Source organism: Protopterus annectens, chromosome 4.part1, assembly GCF_019279795.1.
Source record: "Protopterus annectens isolate FY-2018-M chromosome 4.part1, PAN1.0, whole genome shotgun sequence".
In the NCBI taxonomy this organism is placed as follows: Eukaryota; Metazoa; Chordata; order Ceratodontiformes; family Protopteridae; genus Protopterus; species Protopterus annectens.
Window position 1 is genome coordinate 842,671,608 of NC_056734.1, and position 19,961 is coordinate 842,691,568.

The 19,961-nt window shown below is 43.4% G+C and overlaps 1 protein-coding gene across 3 annotated transcripts in view; it reads left to right on the forward strand.

The window, feature by feature from the left end:
• The window catches only part of CEP63 (centrosomal protein 63), a 673,466-nt gene that overhangs the window by 293,320 nt on the left and 360,185 nt on the right, over window positions 1–19,961 (forward strand). For all 3 annotated transcript variants that reach the window (XM_044070624.1, XM_044070622.1, XM_044070623.1), the window contains exon 8: window positions 19,422–19,567. In XM_044070624.1, the coding sequence (XP_043926559.1) occupies window positions 19,422–19,567 (146 nt within the window). The remainder of the gene's footprint in view (window positions 1–19,421; window positions 19,568–19,961) is intronic.

Consider the following 19,961-nt stretch of genomic DNA (forward strand, 5'->3'; position numbering starts at 1 on the left):
GCTGCTTGATTGAATGTTACTATACAGAGAGCTGATGAGAGGGAAAATGTCAAGAATTAGGAAGGTGAGTAGTGCTGGAGTACAAATGGATGGGAGAATTGCCTGAGTGTTGTATCAAGGGATGCATGCCACTATGTGGTTAGGTCCTTGAATGTTGAAGGTTTTTTTTACATTCTAGAACATGCTAAGTATGCCTCTTTCTCTACTTCTTTTTGTTCTTGGCTGTGGAAATCTGTAGAGATACAAATCAGGCAGGTTCTCTGCGGTTTCGAGAACAAGGTTGGAGCCTGTCATCTGTTAATGTGTACATTTTTGGATAATGACATTCTCTTAACCGTACTGAAGTTTATGATTTGGAACTATTGGAGGTGTTGACCTTCTTCAGCAGTATCATAAGGCCTTTGGGATGAAAAGATGGTTGTTTAACCACCTAATCAGATTATTCAAGGTAGTATCTAGTGGTGTTCTGTAAATTAGTTTATCCAAATATCAGGTATTTGGCCTAGACTGCTGTCCTCATCTGGAAGGATATGAGATCTTTTCTGCAGTGAAGCAGTTGAAATACTAGTGAGTCACTATATTACTAGGCTTTTACAAAATGGGTGAGATCAAGGAAGTGGGGGGACTGTGACAGTTGGTGTCCTTTATGGACATGTACATAGTGGAATGGCACACTTCCTGTGAAGTATCAACTATTATTAAGGTGATATTTGTAACTAAAATGTTAAACCCTGTCATGATCTTCATAGGTTCATAAGAGGTTACTAGGCTAATGGTCCTAGGGTCTTTACAAGCCTAGCTGTGTAAAAAAAAAAAAAAAACGTGTACCCTAATTGACCATGGTTAGATGGTTCATGACATATTCCGCTTCACTGGTAGTATATAGGTGGTTTCATAAACTGTCCAGTTTCTGTTGGGCAGCATTGCATCTCAGAATCTAAGTGGAAATTAAGGCAAGAATGAAGGAAGCATTCAGTATATCAATGTCTTTTTTTTTCTCCCTCTGCATTTCGTCCCCACAGGTGACCGTCAGGTGTCACCTCTGTTTTTCTTTGTCCATTGGGTCTACCAGGCTTTTCTTTTCACCCCAGGGCTTATTTTGATCTGTGCTCAGAACTGGGGAGTAGATTGAGATCGGAGCATCATATTGCTGCCAGAATTCTTTTTTCCTTTTAGGCCCTAAACTTCCGTTACCCCTCTCTAATGCATGGTTAAGCTCGAACATACCGCCCTTGCTCAACCCCAACCTCCAACAGAGATCGCACATGAGAGGTGCCCATACAAGTGTCCAACCTTCGAATAGGCATGTCCATCCTTCCATTTCTGTTCCTCAGACACTTGAGCTGATAATCCAACCTGGGTCACCTGACCCATGGTCAGGGCTTATCCTTTTGTCCTACTGCATTGCCACTATCTTGCTTAAAGATTGCATCTGTTAATATGCAAATGACACACTTTCTCCTCTTAGGCTTATAGGTGAGTATAAAGTGGAGTGCAGATTTTAGAAATTCATTTACCTGATTGGGAAGGTTCTTTAGAAAGATGATGGTAAGAAATTCTTTGTGTGGTTATGTCATCCTAATATGTAGTTAACAGTGGAATTTGAAAGATTAGCTCCATGTCTAAAGTTTTATAGTCCCTTCCACAAAACTTGCACAGGGCAAATGTTGGCAGTTGTGAATATTCCTGTATATATTTAGAGAAGGCGAGTATTCATATTCCTTAAGTATAAATAGATGGGCTGCACAAAATATTTTTGTTTATCCATCCATCTAACCATCCATCCTGTTTTTGTTGGCATGGTTAGTGGCTACTTTTCAGGAGAGAGCCAAGGTGGTGTTTTTGATAGGTGCTATGGTATATTTTACATTCACCTGCGTTATCACCATCTCACATAAATGGGACCTCAGTTTGTTATCCAAAGGATGAGACACTCAGGAGTGCAGCAACCCCAACCCCTTATACTGCACTGCAGTGTCAGCAGTTGATTACCTGGTATGGGAAAATACCCCATATTGTATGTACATTTTTATGGAAAGACTACTTTGGCTATATGAATATGTTCCACAAGAGTATGATATCTAGGTGTCAGAGTGGTTGATTTTCAAAAATATGCTCTCCCTTACTGTTGAAAAGTGGTGGGTGGTTACTCTTAAGTCCTGAGTAATTCCATCGATGCTTGTAACAACTGTACCAGATGTGTGCAGGCAAGACTGTTAGCCTGGAGTTTGGAACAGATATCACGCTGGTATTTATAGGAGTTTTTTGTGATGATTTGTTTAGGTTGTCGGATACCTTTTGGCAACTATTTGCTGTTTATAGTGGGGAAGAGCTGTCATCAGGCTGTAAGGGATTCATTGCAGTCTGGTCTTTCTTTTGTTACCATTTCATCATTACTTAGGGATCTTGCATTGTGAATGATACCTTTTTAGTTGTTTAATACTCCAATGATGCATTTTTTTCTAACTGTCCAGTGCCTATCGGAAATGCACCTTAGGCGTCTATATTTGCTTATTAGATGATGATCATCATATTGATCACTATAGTAGCCTAAGCTATATGGGTTATATCCTGCCCTACCAAGGATATAACAGCTGGCCAGCTTCCAAAGCTTCAGGGCACCTTCCGTGCACCCAAACTGTTGGCCTGCTTGATATTCTCTGACTAAAAGACAAATTTGAGCGCAAAGCCCTTCAAAAATTTACAACTGCTGAAGATACCCTGTTCTATGGCTTTTGAGGATCAACTGTCCGCTTGAGGTTTCCTTTGCTGGGCAGATAAATTTCCTTTGGGGGAAAAACTTTAATCTTCTTATTCGTACTGTTGTTTTTTTTCCTCTTTCCTCTTTAGGAAAGTTGTTTTAAAGCTAGGAGTGTTCTGTTTTAATGGACTGTCACAAGACTGTAATGTACTTTGTTTTAAACAGAGTGCTTGTTTTTTCTATCAATTTAAAAGTGATGCAAAGTAACTGAAAAAAAAAATTCTGTGGAGAAATTGCGATTAAACACCATGCCAAGCCCCACAGAAGTAAAATAAAGTGCTTTCTACTGTGTTTTTTGCCAAAAAGTAACTTTTGTAGGCTGGTAGTGTTTACTGGCATTTGCTGCTTGTCTTCTGTGGGAAAGAGCCACAATCTTAAGCTCAACCATGGAACAGACTACCAGTCCCACGATTGGTCCTTCTTCCAGCCACAGAAAGAAAAAAATAAGCAAACAGCCTTTGCCACCACAATGGGCTACCAGTTTGCCTCAGCTGCAGGTGGGTAACTCTGCTGTGGCCATTTGTTGTACCAGACCACTCATAATTTTTCCCAGACCCTCTGGTGTATCAGCTACAGCCACTATGGACCAGGGGTTATCCACGTCCTCTGCGGCTGTTAGGGTCCCCTCAGTGGGCAAGGGAGAACTACTTTTGTCTGTCCCAAAAGATGCAACTGAAAAGGTTACCTTGTTGTGTCAGAATGCTGTACCCATCCATAGGGAAGTTGCTGCCTCAGTTGTTAACATGGCTGGCCCTATTTTTATGTTTACAGTGTGTGCATCACTCTGTTGATATTTCTGTGTCTGTGGCCACTGGTACTGTTTTGAGGAGTTTTGCATGGCTGCATTCTCAGAACCTTCCAGATGATGTTAAAAATGGGACTTTAAATTCACCCTTGGATAGAGATTGTGTTTGGCCCTTCTGCTGCACAGGTAATCAAAAAGTCTGATGAAAAAGCAAGCTGATCCAGGGAGTCTCTTAAGATTTTCAGCCATCCTTTTCCAGATTTTCCAAGGGATCTTCTATCTCCACATCCAGTTTTGACAAAGAGCAGACTAAACAAAATGCATGTAAATAGATGTTTAAGAAGAAATGCAAGGGGCTTCCAAAAAGAAGCCTCTGTCCTCCCAAGGATACGTAAGAAGTCTCTCAATGACTGTACAAGAGACCTTGTGACACCCTTTCACCCTGGTCCCTTTTTTCCCTCCAAAAAGTCTGAATCTCAGATGTTCTTCGTGTTTCACTGTTGCAGTCATCACATTTGGGTTATCTGCTTGCAGTAGCCCTCAGTCAGCCTAACTGACAAAGTATTGGGTCCTGCGTCGGTTGCTGTCTCTTCTTCCGTGACGTCAGGTCGTCAGGGGTATAAAACATGCAGCCGACGCCATTACATCAGTCTTTCTTGCCATGCGGTGACCGAAGCAGAAGCAGTTCACAAGTGCCGGTTGGCCGACTCCTGAAACTTTCGTTTTCATGTTTCAAAACTGAAGTCTTCAACTAAAAGCTAAGTACCTCGTTGAGGAAACTTTTTCTTGCTCTAAACCGATGTCAGTAAAAGTAAATAATTGCATTTCTTGTTGAAAGCAAATACCTCATAAAGATTTTAATTCGTACTGTATTCCTTGCCTAGGCCTTAACCATGACAAACCTCGCTGTCAGTTTTATGCCTTATTTAAACCAGGAACTATCCGTCGTCAGTATATTTTCGCTTCTAAATATTTTGGTTCTCGGTTCAATTATCCTGATATGTCTTTGGCAAGCCATCTGACTACCGACATTCTGAAAAAAACGCAAAGATAAAGACCGAGACAGGCTACCTAGGTCCAAAACTGCTGACAACGCTTCTCCTAAGCCAGTCACCAGTTCACTGGTACTCAGTGAGGTGCTTTCGCAGCCCCTGATACCCGCTACTTCAGATTCTCAGGCCTCTACTGAAACCCATTCGGAGTCTGGTATGCCGCAAGATGCTTCAGCTGTGGAACCTGCAGATGTCTCTACTTTGGATGGGTCTAGAGCCGCTGTGCAGGCACCGGCTTCTGAGGGTATATTCAGGCCTACTGACTTGCACATTAAACCGATGCCATCTTCTTCTTTAAGGCCTAACACTCGAACAGTGCCTAGAAAACTGACGCCCAGACCGAATGGTCAGGCCTATATGCTTAAAAAACAAATGATAAGAAAGGTTGAAGACCTTATTACTTTAATCAGGGGAAGCCAGCCTTCCCCCTCTAAGAGACCTAGGACTGAGTTTGCTTATGATACTGCTGACCAGGATTCAGAAATTTCTGTTTCCTCTGATGACCAGGATTTACCCTTATCTACCTCTGAGGATTCTGATGCAGAGGACTCTATTCCCTCTGCTTCCTCCCCAGAGGATTTCTCTTTTGGTGAAACCTTGCATACTCTCAGGGAGCATTTTCGTTGGGAAAGTCAGGATTTCTCTGATTCTAAAAAGAGGCTTAGGGATTTCTTACTCCTGCCCCAGCACAGGCCTTTAGCTATACCTCCTGTACTGGACATTATTGATGATGCCTTTTCTGAATCTAGCTTGGCCCCTGACTCTTTGCTTCCTGCTCCCAGAAAACCTGCTAGATATTACAGGGTTCCTGACTCTCAAGTTCCTTTTCAAAAATCCTACTGCGGATCCTGAAGCCATTTCACAGGGGCCCAAGGGCATTAAAGCTACTACTGCCAAAAATCCTACCCTCTCTGATAGAGACTCCAAGGTGCTGGATAGATGGGGTAAGAAGGTATACACTTCTGCAACTTTGGCCATTAGGGCCTTGAATTGACAGTTTCATATGTTAAAGTATCAGCAGCATTTATTGGATTGCTTAAACAGAAAATTTTGTTAATTCCTGATTGTGCTGAAAATAAGGATTTACAGGATTTATTGCATTCTGCTGAAAAAGTTGGTAAACATACTTTGCAATGTGGTTTAGATTCACTAGAGGCATCTTGCAGGGCTGCTGTTACTGGGTCTGTACTTAGAAGGCATGCTTGGCTTAAGGAGCAATCCTTGCTAGATCATGTTAAAACGAAATTGCTAGATGCTCCCTTAAATCAGGACTGCCTGTTTGGCAACAAGGCAGAAGAAGTTCTTAAAAAAGATGGAGGAAAAAGCCAAATCTATGCAAACTGTTAAAGATGTTTTTACAAGTACAACCTCCAAGATTTAGTAGGCATTGGCCTTCTAAGAAATGGTCCTTTCCTTCCTTTTCCAGACCTTCTCAGTCCAAACCCAGATCTAGCAGAGCACCCGGGCTTCAGTCCTAGGGGACTAAGCTGTGGGGGGCCTCCACTTCCAAATCTGGGAGTAATAAAACTCCCCCCATAGTAAAATGTCTCAATGACTTATTTTTAAAACTTCCAAGCACTTCTCAAATGTCTGCCCCTTTGAGGGGAAAGATTGCACTTCATGCAAAGAACTGCGGACTCATTACCCAGGACAAATGGGTTTTAAATATAGTGTCCCAAGGATACAGATTTCACTTCCACATGTTACCAACTCCAAAAGGTTGGCCGGATCTACCTCCAAATCACTGGGCAGAGACCCAAAAGCAAGTACTCTTTCTGTTAAGCATAGGGGCTATTCAATTTGTGCCAGAAGTAAAGGGACAAGGTTTCTACTCTAGACTTTTCCTGGTACCCAGAAAAGACAATTCATGGCATTCTATCCTAGACCTGTCTACTCTAAACACTTTTTTGGTTATTCCAAAATTCAAGATGCTGACTCTTCACCAGTTGCTTCCTATGCTAGGCAAAGATGCCTGGTTGGCAACACTAGATTTAAAGGAAGCATACCTGCACATCCCAATCAGGGAATCTTGCAGAAGATACCTACGCTTCAAAGCAGGTTACACGCACTATCAGTTCTCTGCACTGCCCTTTGGCGTATCTGCTACGCCCAGGGTATTCACAAAGTGGATCAAAGTGAAAGCTCCAATCATTGCATCTTACAGGCAAAGAAATATTCAAATATACCCATACCTGGATGATTGTCTAATTCAGGCAGAAAGCCAGGACATACTTTTGAAACATTTGGCCTTTGTAAAAAGGGTGATAACTTGTCTGGGGTACACCATAAATGAAAAGAAATCATACCTGGTAGCCTGTCAACAAATTATATTCCTGGGAGCAAGCTTGAATACAACTTCCCAGATGGCTTTCCTCAAGCCAGAGAAACAAATTCATTTGACAACCTACTTCAAACAAGTGGCCACGAAAACCCTGCTATCTGCAAGGCAAATACTACAAGCCTTGGGGTTCATGGCCTCCTGCATTCTTCTAATTCCATATGCAAGACTGCATATGAGGAAACTGCAGTGGTATCTAAAAAGCCTATGGTGTCAGCATTCTCAGGATCTAGAAGCAATGATTCCTATCGTACCTTGCCTAAACCTAGAGTTCCTTTGGTGGGCAGAGGCCTGCCTCCAAAACAAGGGACTTCCATTCACACTACCCCCTGCTGCCCAAACCCTAACAACAGACGCATCAGACTATGCATGGGGGGGGGGGCTCACCTGGCAGGGAAGTGCATTCAGGGCAAATGGAACCCAAGTCAAATGCACCTGCATATCAGTCAAAAAGAAATGTTAGCTGTACAGAATGCTCTGACAGCCTTCAAGGATCGCTTTCTTCCAGGACAATTAATGGTAAAGATGGACAACACCCCTGTTATGTGGTACATAAACAAGCAGGGGGGTACGCATTCTTACCCCCTCTGCAGATTAGCCATGGCATTGTGGAACACAGTCTTGAGCTACCAAGTGCATCTACAAGCTCAATTCCTGCCAGGGAAACTAAATACACTGGCAGACGAACTAAGCAGACACCTCATGGATACACACGAGTGGAAACTGGAACCAAGGATTTTCAACATGTTAACAAGCAAATGGTGGAGCCCAGATATAGACCTGTTTGTCTCCCACCAGAACTATCAATTGGACAAATTTTGCACAAGGACTCCCCACAGACAAGCTTGGAAAGTGGATGCTCTGTCCTTCAGCTGGAAAAAAACTATCAGTTTATGCCTTTCCTCCTCTGCCTCTGCTCTCCAAGATACTACTAAAGATAAGCAAGACAAACCAAGGACTATTTTGATTGCAGTAGACTGGCCACTCCAACACTGGTACCCCTTCTTGCGCAGTGTGTCACTGTTGGCCACATGGTACTTGCCTCAGACTCCTACCCTGCTGTCTCAGCAGGAGAACCAGATTCTGCACCCTCAGCTTCAAACACTGAACCTAGCAGCCTGGCTAATTACCTAATCTCTCCTTTACCATCCCTCAGTAAACCAGTGATGGATATCATTTTAGAGGCACGGAGGCCTAGTACTAGAAAATCTTATGCTGAAAAATGGAAAAGATTATGTGCCTGGAACCAATCTCAAGGGATGAGGACAGCAGTGCCCAATTTACCTCAGAGTTTACAATACGTAACTGAGATGCTTCACAAGGGCCTGTCTTTTTCCTCAATAAAAATTCACGCATCAGCCATTTCAGCTCATTATAGCACAGAACCTCCCCTCTTCTCCCATCCACTGCTCAAGCAGTTCCTTAGAGGGCCAAAAATTTAAAACCACCCAGGAGAGCTCCAACTCCAGCCTGGGACCTTAACTTTGTATTGGAGAAACTCACTCTTCCTCCTTTCGAACCAGCTGCTACTGCATATTTAAAATTCCTTTCTTGGAAAACAGCTTTCCTTTTAGCAATCACTTCAGCAAGAAGGGTATCTGAATTACAGGCCCTTATGGCAGTGGAGCCTTTTATCATCTTTCATGTCGACAGGGTGTCCCTCAGGACCAATCCCTCTTTCATGCCCAAGGTGATATCCAGCGTGGCCCTTAATCAGTCCATTCATTTGCCAACCTTCTTTCCTAATCCACAGAACAAAGGGGAACGAATACTGCACTCCTTAGATGTGCACAGACAACTTACATTCTACTTGGACAGGATTAAACCTCAAAGGAAATCTGAACAGCTGCTGGTGGCATTTGCTGCAGGGGCAGAGGGGAAAGCTATTTCAAAACAAACCATTTCTAAATGGATAGGCCATTGCATTCATTTCTGCTACAAGCACCATGGAAAACCTATCCCACAGGGGATCAGAACCCATTCAACCAGGGCTGCATCTACTTCTACAGCCTTTCTCAGAGGTATACCTACCAGGGACATCCTAGAAGCTGCTACCTGGAGTTCTGTACATACTTTCACCAAGCTTTACCATTTGCCAATTGTCCCTAACTCCAGAGCTGGCTTTTCCACTGCAGTCTTGCAGGGCCTTATAGCTGGTCCTAATGCTATCTAAATTCCTCCTCCCATCCTTAGCTTTGGGAATCCACCCAAATGTGATGACTGCAACAGTGAAACACGCAGAACATAGTACAGTTGTGTACACTTACCATAAATGTAGATGTTCGAGTGTATTCACTGTTGCAGTCCTGGTTACCCTCCCTCCAGCCCCCTGACTTCTTTTGGCTATACCTCTTCTGTCCTTTACTATGTTTAAAAGCTTTTTGGTGTATTTGCTTTTTTGTTGGAGGTATAACCTTATTTTTTATTTTATTTATTTATTTAGTTTACATTTGTTGACAGGGCTAGTCTAACTGGATATATGTTAATTTTCAGTAGTGGCCCGGGGAGAAAAGCTCGAAGCACTAGCAGTGACAAAGAATACAATATATAGTAGCAGTCAAGTGAATTACAGTACATTGGCTACATAGGTCAGAACAAAATTGTACTGAGTTGTTTAGTAGGTTGAAGTTAATATCAAAATACAGAGAGATAAAAATAATTTTATTTGTATAGTATGAAGGAGATTATAAATTACAAAGTAGACATCAAAGAATAGTATGGAAGAGAAATATAGAGAGAGTATATTTATAGATTTAATTGCTTCCCATTAGGGGGGCACCTGACATCTGGGGCAAGAAAAACTGATGTAATAGTGTCGGCTGCATGTTTTATACCCCTGACGACCTGACATCACGGAAGAAGAGACAGCAACTGACGCAGGACCCAAGACTTTGTCAATCAGGCCATCTGAGGGCTACTGCAAGCAGATAACCCAAATGTGATGACTGCAACAGTGAAGACACTCGAACATCTACATTTATGGTAAGTGTACACAACTGTACTTTTTTATCTGTGGCAGCAGAAAGTTTGACAGATGGGTTCTGAAAGTCATTCATCAAGGTTACAGATGGCAGTGGGAGAAAATCCTTTCCAGTGGGCATTCCTCATCCTTCAGATCAAACTCTTTTTATTCCACCTTATCTTCATCACATGCTGTCCCAAGAAGTGATAAAACCAGTTCCACGTTCACAGGTGAAGAAGGGTTTTTATTCAGAGATGTTCCTAGTGCCAGAGGAAGAAAATGCTTGGAGACCAGTTTTGGATCTTTCTTTCCTAAACCAATTTGTGATAGTGCTCAAATTCAAAACAATGTCACTTCACAACTTGTTACATCTTCCTCCTTCAAGTTTCCTGGTAACACTAGACTTAAAAGATGCTTATCACTCCCCAGTCATCTAGACTTCAAATGTTTCTTAAGGTTTTGTGCATCTGGATCACAGTATCAGTTCTCTGCCTTATGCTTTGCACTGTCCACTGCACCAGGAGTGTTCACAAAGTCTCTAACTCCAGTTATAGCTCATTGCAGGCTACAGTGTAAACAATTTTCCATATTTTGACAATTTGCTTTTTTTTGCAGAGTGTTTTTCATATGTCAGAAATCTCTCTTTTGGGTGAGAGAGAGAGATCTCTTGCACAACCTGGGATTCCAAAAGAACATTCAAAAGTCTTTGTTGACTCCCTCACACAGGATTGTGTTTCTGGGATATCAGCTAGTCACCTCAGTTCAAAGAGCTTTTCTTATACAGGAAGACAATGGGGCTATATCTGTTTCTAAGGTTTTCCACTCAGACTTCGGTCACTGTGAGGGAATACCTCAGGATTTAAGGTCTCATGGTATTTATGAGTCTTTTGATACCCCTGGCAAGACTCCACATGAGAAAGATACAGTGGTATCTGGAATCTCTTTCGTTCCAGCACCAATACCCTTTATCTTTTGAAATCCCAGTGCTGGAGTTTGTCAGAAAATAAATAATTTGATGGAGACAATGGATATCCTTTAAGTCCAGGTCTCCTAGTCTCCAAAGTAGTCAGTCATCGCAGATGCTTTGGACTTTGCTTTGGAAGCAGTTTCAGGAGGGATAAAATTGCTGGGGGTGTGGAACACCAAGGACTGACACAAGCACGTAAATGTCAAGGAGATGTTTCTCCCCATCAGGGCACTCAACTCTGAGGCATCTTTGGCTCTCGGGATCTCTTCAAGTTGTGACAGACAATACCACAGTCATGTGGTATATCAACAAGCCTGGGGGAACCAGGTCATACCCCCTTTGCAGACTAGCCATGTTAGCTTGGGATATAGCGTCCCAGCACATTCTTGCTTTACAGGCATCTTACATTCCGTCAGGGCAAAACTGTGTGGCAGATAAGCTGAACAGGACCAGGGAAGACTCGCATGAATGGAAACTAGATTAGGGGTTTTCCAAGATTTGATTCATTTGTGGAGAGTTCCTCAAGTGTACCTCTTTGCATCCACTCTGAACCATCATCTAAAAGGATTCTATTCCAGGATACTATGCATGCATAAAGGCCTTGAAGAGACATGACTTTTCTTTTCTTTTCCCTAGTCAGAAATGTTCATATATGTTTTTCCACCCTTTCCACTAATATCCAGGTTACTCCTGAAGATTCCGAAGGAATCCTCCAAGATCATTGTGGTGACTCCCTTCTGGCCCATGCAACCATGGATGTTCTTCGTGTTTCACTGTTGCAGTCATCAAACTTGGGTTATCTGCCTTCAGGTAGCCCTCAGTCGGCTTGAATACCAGAGACTTAGTATTTCTGCGTTGGTTGCTGTCGCTCCAGAACTGACGTCAGGTCGTCAGGGGTATAAAAACTGGCAGCTGACGCCATTACATCAGTCTTTCTTGCTGAGGAGCCCGTAGCAGAAGCAGTTTGCACGAGTGCCGGTCGGCCGTTACCTGCGTTTTTACTTTACGAATTGAATCATCCTGAAGTCTTCTAAAGCTAAGTACCCCGTTGGGGATCCTTTTTTTTTTTGCTCTAACTGAAGTCAGAAAAAGTTAACAATTGTCTTGCCTGTGGAAAGCAAATACCACACCGTGATTTTCATTCTTACTGCGTCACCTGTTTAGGCCCAGACCACAATGTACCTCGCTGTCGGCTTTGTGCCTTGTTCAATGCCCGAACCATCAGTCGTCGGGCCCTTTTTGTCACTAAATACTTTTGTTCTCGATCTCCATATTCTGAAATAGCTTTGGTAAGCCATCCGACTATCGATATTCTGAAAAAAATGTAAGGATAAAGACAGAGACAGACCACATAGGTCCAAAGCTGTCGACAATGCTTCCATTAAGCTAGTTGCCAGTCTGCCGGTATTCAGTGAGGCGCTTTCACAGCCCCTGATTCCCGCTTCAGTGGATTTGCAGGCCTCTACCAAGATCCGTTCATATGCCGTGAGACTCTTCTTCGACTATGGAACCTGCAGATGGGTCTGGAGCCGCTGAACAGGCACTGGCTTCTGAGGAAGTACTTCACATTACTGATGGTCGACACAGACTGATGACTTCTTTCGCTTCTTCAGGTCTGTCTAAAATTACCAAGTTTCTAATGCCAAGAGTACATGCTACGCCTAGAAACCGAAGACCCATGTTCATGCACCTGCTCCCTTGCCACAACATCAAATGCTTAAAATGGCAGAAGACTTTACTATGCTGATTAGGGGAAGCCAGCCTTCCCCTTCTAAGAGGAAAAGAGACCAGTCCCCAGCAGCCTCAAAAGACCAAGAGTCCAATGACTCTGAGGCATCTGATTATGAAGACATGCCCTTATCTGCTTATGAGAATTCAGATGTAGAGGAATCCATTCCATCTGCCTCTCCTCCAGAGGACTTTTCTTTTGGTGAAACCCTACATACTTTAAGAGAGCATTTCCATTGGGAATGCCAAGACTATCCTCAATCCAAAAGGAGACTCGGAGAATATCTAGATTTGCCACAACATAGGCTTTTAGCAATACTCCCAGTCCTGGATGTTGTAGATGATGTCTTTATGGAATCCAGTTTAACTCCTGATACTTTACCCCCTGCTCCTAGGAAACCAGATGGGTAATACAGAGTACCTGACTCTCACAAATTCCTTTTCAAAAATCCTACTGCTGACCCAGAGATAATCTCCCAGGGGCCTAAAGGTATCAAAGCAACTACAGCTAAGAATCACACCCCTTTGGACAGGGATTCCAGAGCTTTGGACAGATGGGGTAAGAGAGTATACCTCTACAACTCTCGCCATTAGGGCTTTGAATTGTCAATTTCACATGCTGAAGTACCAACAACATGTTATGGAACTTATTATGCAAAAAATAGCTACCTTTAAAGACTGTGCAGAAAATAAAGAATTGCAAGAGCTTATGCATTCTGCAAGCCAAGTCAGCAAGCATACATCGCAGTGTGGCTTTGACACCCTAGAAGCATCTTGCAGGGCCGCAGTCACTGGTTCTGTACTGAGAAGGCATGCCTGGCTTAAGGAGCAGACCTTGCCAGACCATGTCAAATCAAAGTAACTAGACGCTTCTTTGAACAAGGACAATCTGTTTGGCACCAAAGCAGAAGAGGTTCTTAAAAAGATGGAAGAAGAAACTAAATCTATGCATACAGTCAAAGAATTTTTGCAAGTGCAGCCTCCTATATTCAGTAGGCATTGCCCATCGAAACATTGGTCCTTTCCAGCCCCCTCAAGGCCATCTCAAACTAGACCCAGGGGAAACAGACCCCGCAGGCTACAGTCTCAGGGTATGCAGAAATCTAAGCAATGGAGTGCCTCCACCTCTAAAGCAAGGAGTGCTAAGCCACCCCCGTATGGAAAGAATTTCCAATGACTTCTCTACTGCACTCTCCACCTCTGCCCATCTACTTGTGCCCCTAGGAGGAAAACTCGCCCTTCATGCAAAAAATTGGATTTCCATCACCAAAGACTGATGGGTCCTCAACATTGTATCCCAGGGGTACAAATTCTACTTCCATTCACTGCCAACTCCAACAGGGTTCCCAGACCTCCCTCCAAACCAATGGGCTAAGGCACAAAATCAAGTTCAATCCCTGCTATCTATAAGGGTGATTCAGCTTGTTCCTGCGAAACAGATAGGTCAAGGATTCTTTTCAAGACTTTTCCTGGTACCCAGAAAGGAGAGCACTTGGCGCCCAATCCTAGATCTTTCAATTCTCAACACCTTCCTGGTGGTACCAAAATTCAAAATGCTCACCCTGCAGCAGCTTCTACCTATTCTAGCCAAAGATGCCTGGTTAGCCACCCTAGACTTAAAAAAGCCTATCTGCATATCCCTGTAAGGGAGTCATGCAGGAAATACCTAAGCTTCAGGGCAGGATCTATGCATTATCAGTTCTCTGTACTTCCCTTTGGCTTATACACTGCTCCCAGAGTATTCACAAAATGCCTGGCCCCAGCCGTTGCTTTCCACAGACAGAGAAATATTCAAATTGACCTGCACTTGGACGACTGCCTGATGCAGGCAGACAGTCAGTAATTGCTGTTGCAGCACCTGACATTTGTAAAAAACCTTCTACCCTCCCTGGGGTACACCATCAATGAAAAGAAATCAAAACTAGTCCCCAGTCAAAATATTGTATTCCTGGGAGCAAGCTTGGACACAGCATCCCAGATGGCATACCTCACCAGAAAAACAAGCCTATCTGACAGACTGTTTTACACTAATGGCCACCAGAACCTAGCTATCCTCAAGGGAAATCCTGCAGACCCTAGGGTTCATGGCCTCCTGCATCTTACTAATTCCATATGCCAGACTGCATATGAGGAAACTTCAATGGTACTTAAAAAGTCTTTGGTGCCAACACTCTGAGGACCTGGAAACCGTCATTCCTGTCATACCTTGTCTAAGGACAGAGTTCCTTTGGTGGGCAGCAGCATGCATCCACAACGAGGGATTGCCCTTTACTCAACCCCACGCCACCCAGACCCTGACCACAGATGCATCAGACTATGCCTGGGGGGCACACATGGACGGCAAGTGAATTCAGGGTCACTGGAGCCCAAGTCAAATTCATCTGTACATCAACCAAAAAGAGATGCTAGCTGTGCAGCATGCTCTGACAGCTTTCAGATCCTCAGGACACCTGCTAATAAAAACAGACAGCACCACAGTGATGTGGTACATCAACAAGCAGGGGGGAACTCACTCTTACTCACTCTGCAGGCTAGCCATGGCCCTGTGGAACACAGCCTTAGACATGCAGGTCGATCTGCAAGCTCAATTCCTGCCAGGCAAACAAAACTCTCTGGCAGACGACTTAAGCAGAAATTTCCTAGATCCACACAAGTGGCAATTAGAGCCCAGCTATTTCAACCTTCTGATTCAGAAATGGGGGACCTTAGAGGTGGATCTCTTTGCCTCCCCCTGCAATCACCAGCTCAGCAAATTATGCACCAGGACACCTCACAGCAGGGCCTGGAAAGTGGATGTCCTATCCTTCCAGTGGGTATTCCTCTCCATCTATGCCTTTCCCTCCTGCCCCTTCACCAAAGAGTATTGCTCAAGATAAGTCAGGACAGACCAAGGACAATTCTGATTGCTCTGGACTGCCCACGCCAGCACTGGTACCCACTCCTGCGCAGCCTGTCACCAGTGCCACCCTGGCACCTACACCAGAACCCAACCCTGCTCTCTCAGCGGGGGGGGGGGGGGGGGGGCAGATCTTGCATCTGCAGCTGCAAACCCTAAATCTTGCAGCCTGGTTTACTCCGTGAAATCTCCCCCAGCCTAAACAAGCAGATGCTGGATGTCATTCTTGAGGCCAGAAGACCCAGTTCAAGGAAGTCCTATGCTGATAAGTGGAAAAGGTACTGCTCCTGGATTCAATCTAAAGGAGATGACACAACTCTGCCCTTCCTGCCTCTAATCCTGGATTACTTAGCAGATCTACTCCACAGAGGCCTATCCTTCTCCTCCATTAAGATCCATGCCTCTGCCATTTTGGCCCATTGCTACACTAAGCCCACCTCTTTTCTCTCACCCGCTTATCAAACAGTTCCTGAGAGGGGCAAACAACTTAAGGCCACCAAGGAGAGCACCCACCCCTGCTTGGGACCTTAACTTTGTACTGGAAAAGCTCACGCTACCCCCCCCCCCCCTTTGAGCCTGCAGCATCAGCAGAGTTAAAATTCCTGTCTTGAAAACAGCTTTATTTTTGCCCATCACTTCAGTTAGAAGAGTGTCTGAGCTACAAGCACTTATGGCTGTGGAACCCTTCATTATTTTCCATTCTGACAAGGTTTCCCTCGGGACTAACCCTTCCTTTATATGGTGTACATTGTAGCTCTCAACCAATCTATCCATTTGCCGACCTTCTTCCCTAATCCTCAAAATAAGGAGGAAAGGATCCTGCACTCCTTGGACGTGCACAGACAGCTCAGATTCTACCTGGGTAGGACTAAGCCCTTCAAGAAATCTAACCAGTTACTAGTCAGCTTTGCACCAGGGGCAGAGGGCAAGGCCATTTCTAAGCAAACAATTTCTAAATGGATAGCACACTGCATCCATTTCTGCTACAAGCACCATGGGAAACCAACCCCTCAGGGGGTCAGAACGCATTCCCACTAGGGCAACTTCTACCTCTACAGCATTCCTTAGGGGAGTCCCTACCAGGGACATCCTGGAAGCTACTACCTGGAGTTCTGTACAAACCTTCACCAAGCATTACCACCTGCCTATCTTTTCCATATCCAGGGCGGGTTTTGCAACAGCAGTCCTGCAAGGCATACTAGCCAGCCCCAACTCTTCTTGACTGCCTCCACCCATCCTCAGCTTTGGGAATATACCCAAGTGTGATGACTGCAACAGTGAAACACAAAGAACATAGTACAGTTGTGTACACTTACCATAAATGTAGATGTTCGAGTGTATTCACTGTTGCAGTCCTGGTTTCCCTCCCTCCAGCTCCCTTGTCTCTCTCTCTCTCTTCTCTATGTTTAATACTCACCGCTTTCAGAGGTATTGGTATTTACTTTTTCCTGGGGGTGTTTGTTCACCACCATAACTTAGCTCCCTATTTGGGGGGCTCCTGACATTTGGGGCAAGAAAAACTGATGTAGTGGCATTGGCTGCCTGTTTTTATACCCCTGACGACCTGACGTCGGGTCTGGAGCAACAGCAACCGACGCAGAAATACTAAGTCTCTGGTATTTGGGCTGACTGAGGGCTACCTGCAGGCAGATAACCCAAGTGCGATGACTGCAACAGTGAATACACTCTAACATCTACATTTATGGTAAGTGTACACAACTGTACTTTCTCCTTTTTTTTGGAAATGGCCAGGGACAATTACTGCAAGCTTCCTTACAGACTGGAGCTACTCACTGAAGACCAGGGGTGTTTGATACATCCCAATGTCATTCAGCTTCAAATGATTAAATTATAGGGTCTTAATTCCTTTTTGGCACCTGTTTACTGAGGACTTGCAGCAGGAACTAATGGAGGCAAGAAAGCCTGCTATTAGAAAATCATACATTAGCAAATGGAAAAGGTTTTCTAGTTGGTGCCAACAGCATAACCAGAACCTTTTCAGGGCTTGTTGTTCTCTGGTTTTGCAACATTTGTGTGAGGCACTGTCTTTTGGCCTTTTTTATTCCTCTGTCAAGGTTCATTTATTGACCATTTCAGCATGTCTACCTATGGATCCTCCAGTTTCATTGCAGTCTCATGTCAAAATGATTTTGAAAGGAGTTTTGTGGTCTCCAAGAAAACCAGTGGCCCTGCTTAGGATTTTAATTTTGCACTAGAGAAGCTAACTCTTGCTCCATTTGAATCAGCTAATCTGACTCTGTTGAGGTACTTAACATGGAAAGCAGTTTTACTGATTGCTCTGAGCTCTGCAAGAAGAGATCTGAGTTGCAGGCTCTCAGATCTTCTGATCAGTTGTTTATTTCTTGTGAAGTAAGAGGGGAGGGGACAACCTGTGTCAAAGCAGACTATTTCCAAATAGTTTTCTAAGACTATTACTTTTAGCTATACTCACCATAATAAAACAGTTCCAGTCAGGATCAGGGCGTACTCTTCCAGGGTCTTGGCTTTATCTATGGCTTTTTTCAAAGGGTTGGATTCTAGAAGTATTATAGAAGCTGCTATTTTGTCCTCTGTACATACTTTTACAAAGTATCATAATCTTGATTCCATCTCTAGGTCTGGTTGCTTGCTTCCTCTCTCCATCCCCCTTGTTTATGGTGTGCTTTGTATGCCGGGATGCGGGCATTTATTTTTTTTTTGGTGTTCCTAGCATTTTTCTTTCTGGGCTCAGCCTTTCTGTCTCTGTTGGCAGGAAAGCTGTGAATTGCTGTGTACCCAAACTTGTCTTTTAATTAGCTCAACTCAGCTTGAGCTGCTTGACAGTTTGGGTGCGTGGGTGGTGCTGTGAAGCTTTGTTTGTTGGCTGGCTATTGTATCATTGTCAGGGCAGGATATAATCTTGTATAGCTAAGTTTACTGCATCCATGATCATTTCAACATAGGTTCATAAGTTCGTAGATTAGTACTAAGCTAACTGCCCTTGCGAGCCATTTTAAACCTAGCCAATTATCCCTTGTGAGACTCGAACGCTGCACCTTGTGTTTGTAAGGCAAACACCTTAACCATTAGGTCACCCTCCCAACATTTACTGTTATGGTAAGTTCATTTACAGCACTGTACTTTTTGGGAGATTGGCCACATGCATTTTGCTACATGTCTAGGTTGTGTTCCCTTCTTGGATGAAATTGAATGGTTCTGTAGAAAGGTGTGAGATCAAAAGGTAGTTTTAACCAAACCCAATCAAATTATTCTTGGTAGTAATTACTGGTGTTTGATAACATCCCCTTTTACAACATAAAGCATTTTGGGGTATGGTGGTACTGGCCTTCAGATGTAGCACCCACTTCTGGAACAAGATTGTTCCCCTGGAGTTGTGGCTTGAACTGACACATCTTGAGAGAGATTTTATAAGTTAAGACAAGGGGTATTATCCCCTCAGCATGTCTGGTCTAGATAAGCACTTATTTTGATTTGTGAGGTATTTTTTTCCTCTCATTCATTTTTCGTGGTGCTTCATATTTCACACTGCTAGTCATTCGTGCATTGTGTAAAATAAATTGCATTTAACAACATTATCTGTGAAAGTAATGATGCCCAAGTGGGGTCCCTTTCTTCCTTCTGTATCCACTGCTGTCCTTCCCATTGTTTTTATAAAAGGTCTTGTCACTGTATTAGCAGGACTCGGAGAAAGAAATAAGCATAGTACAGATATGTTTTCACTTCTCAGCACCATTGCAGGGTATGTATCCAGGTAAGTAGGCCCATCTTCTCATGTGGGAGACACTTTGATATGGAAATGGAAGACAGCGTATAAGGTGTCGGATGCAGTGTTTTAAGAATATACTGTTATCAAGCCTTCCTTTAACGTATGATTGGCTTCATTAATCTACCTGAAATGCTCATTATTTCTACATTTTGAACACCTTTGTCACCTTCAATTATTTCTTGCTGAAAGAATATTTGCCTCGGTAGGTGCTTACCGAAGAGAAGAATGAGTTGGAGGCCACACTGCAGTCTCAGAATGAATTTATCCAGAGCATAAGTTTGCAGCAGAAGCCGCTAAGGAAGGAAATTTCTAGAACAAGTGACTCCCTTCATGTAAAGGATATCAGCAGAAGGTACACGATAGACAGTATTTTTTTTCAGTTAATGAGCTAAGAAAACATTTCAGTGTATAAATTCAAATAAAGTTTATTTGGTGTCATTTATGGCTTCATTATGTCTGCATGAATCTTGGATTTCAGCACATTGTTTTGTGAGGGCAAAAGGACTTTTGCATGTCTTTAATAGTTTGCTCAGTATAACTAACTGGTTACTTGCTTTAAATGTGTTTTACCCTTGTTTTAGTTGGATCAGTATAATTGGAGAGTGTGACTAATCTCAGAAACAGAGCTTATCAATATATTTGATGTTAATTTACTTTAGGGTAGATAGCTGATAATGCTGAAACAAAGAAAGCAAGTGCTCACCAGCGGATGCATTTAGGATCTGAAAAAGAAGAAACCTCTATTT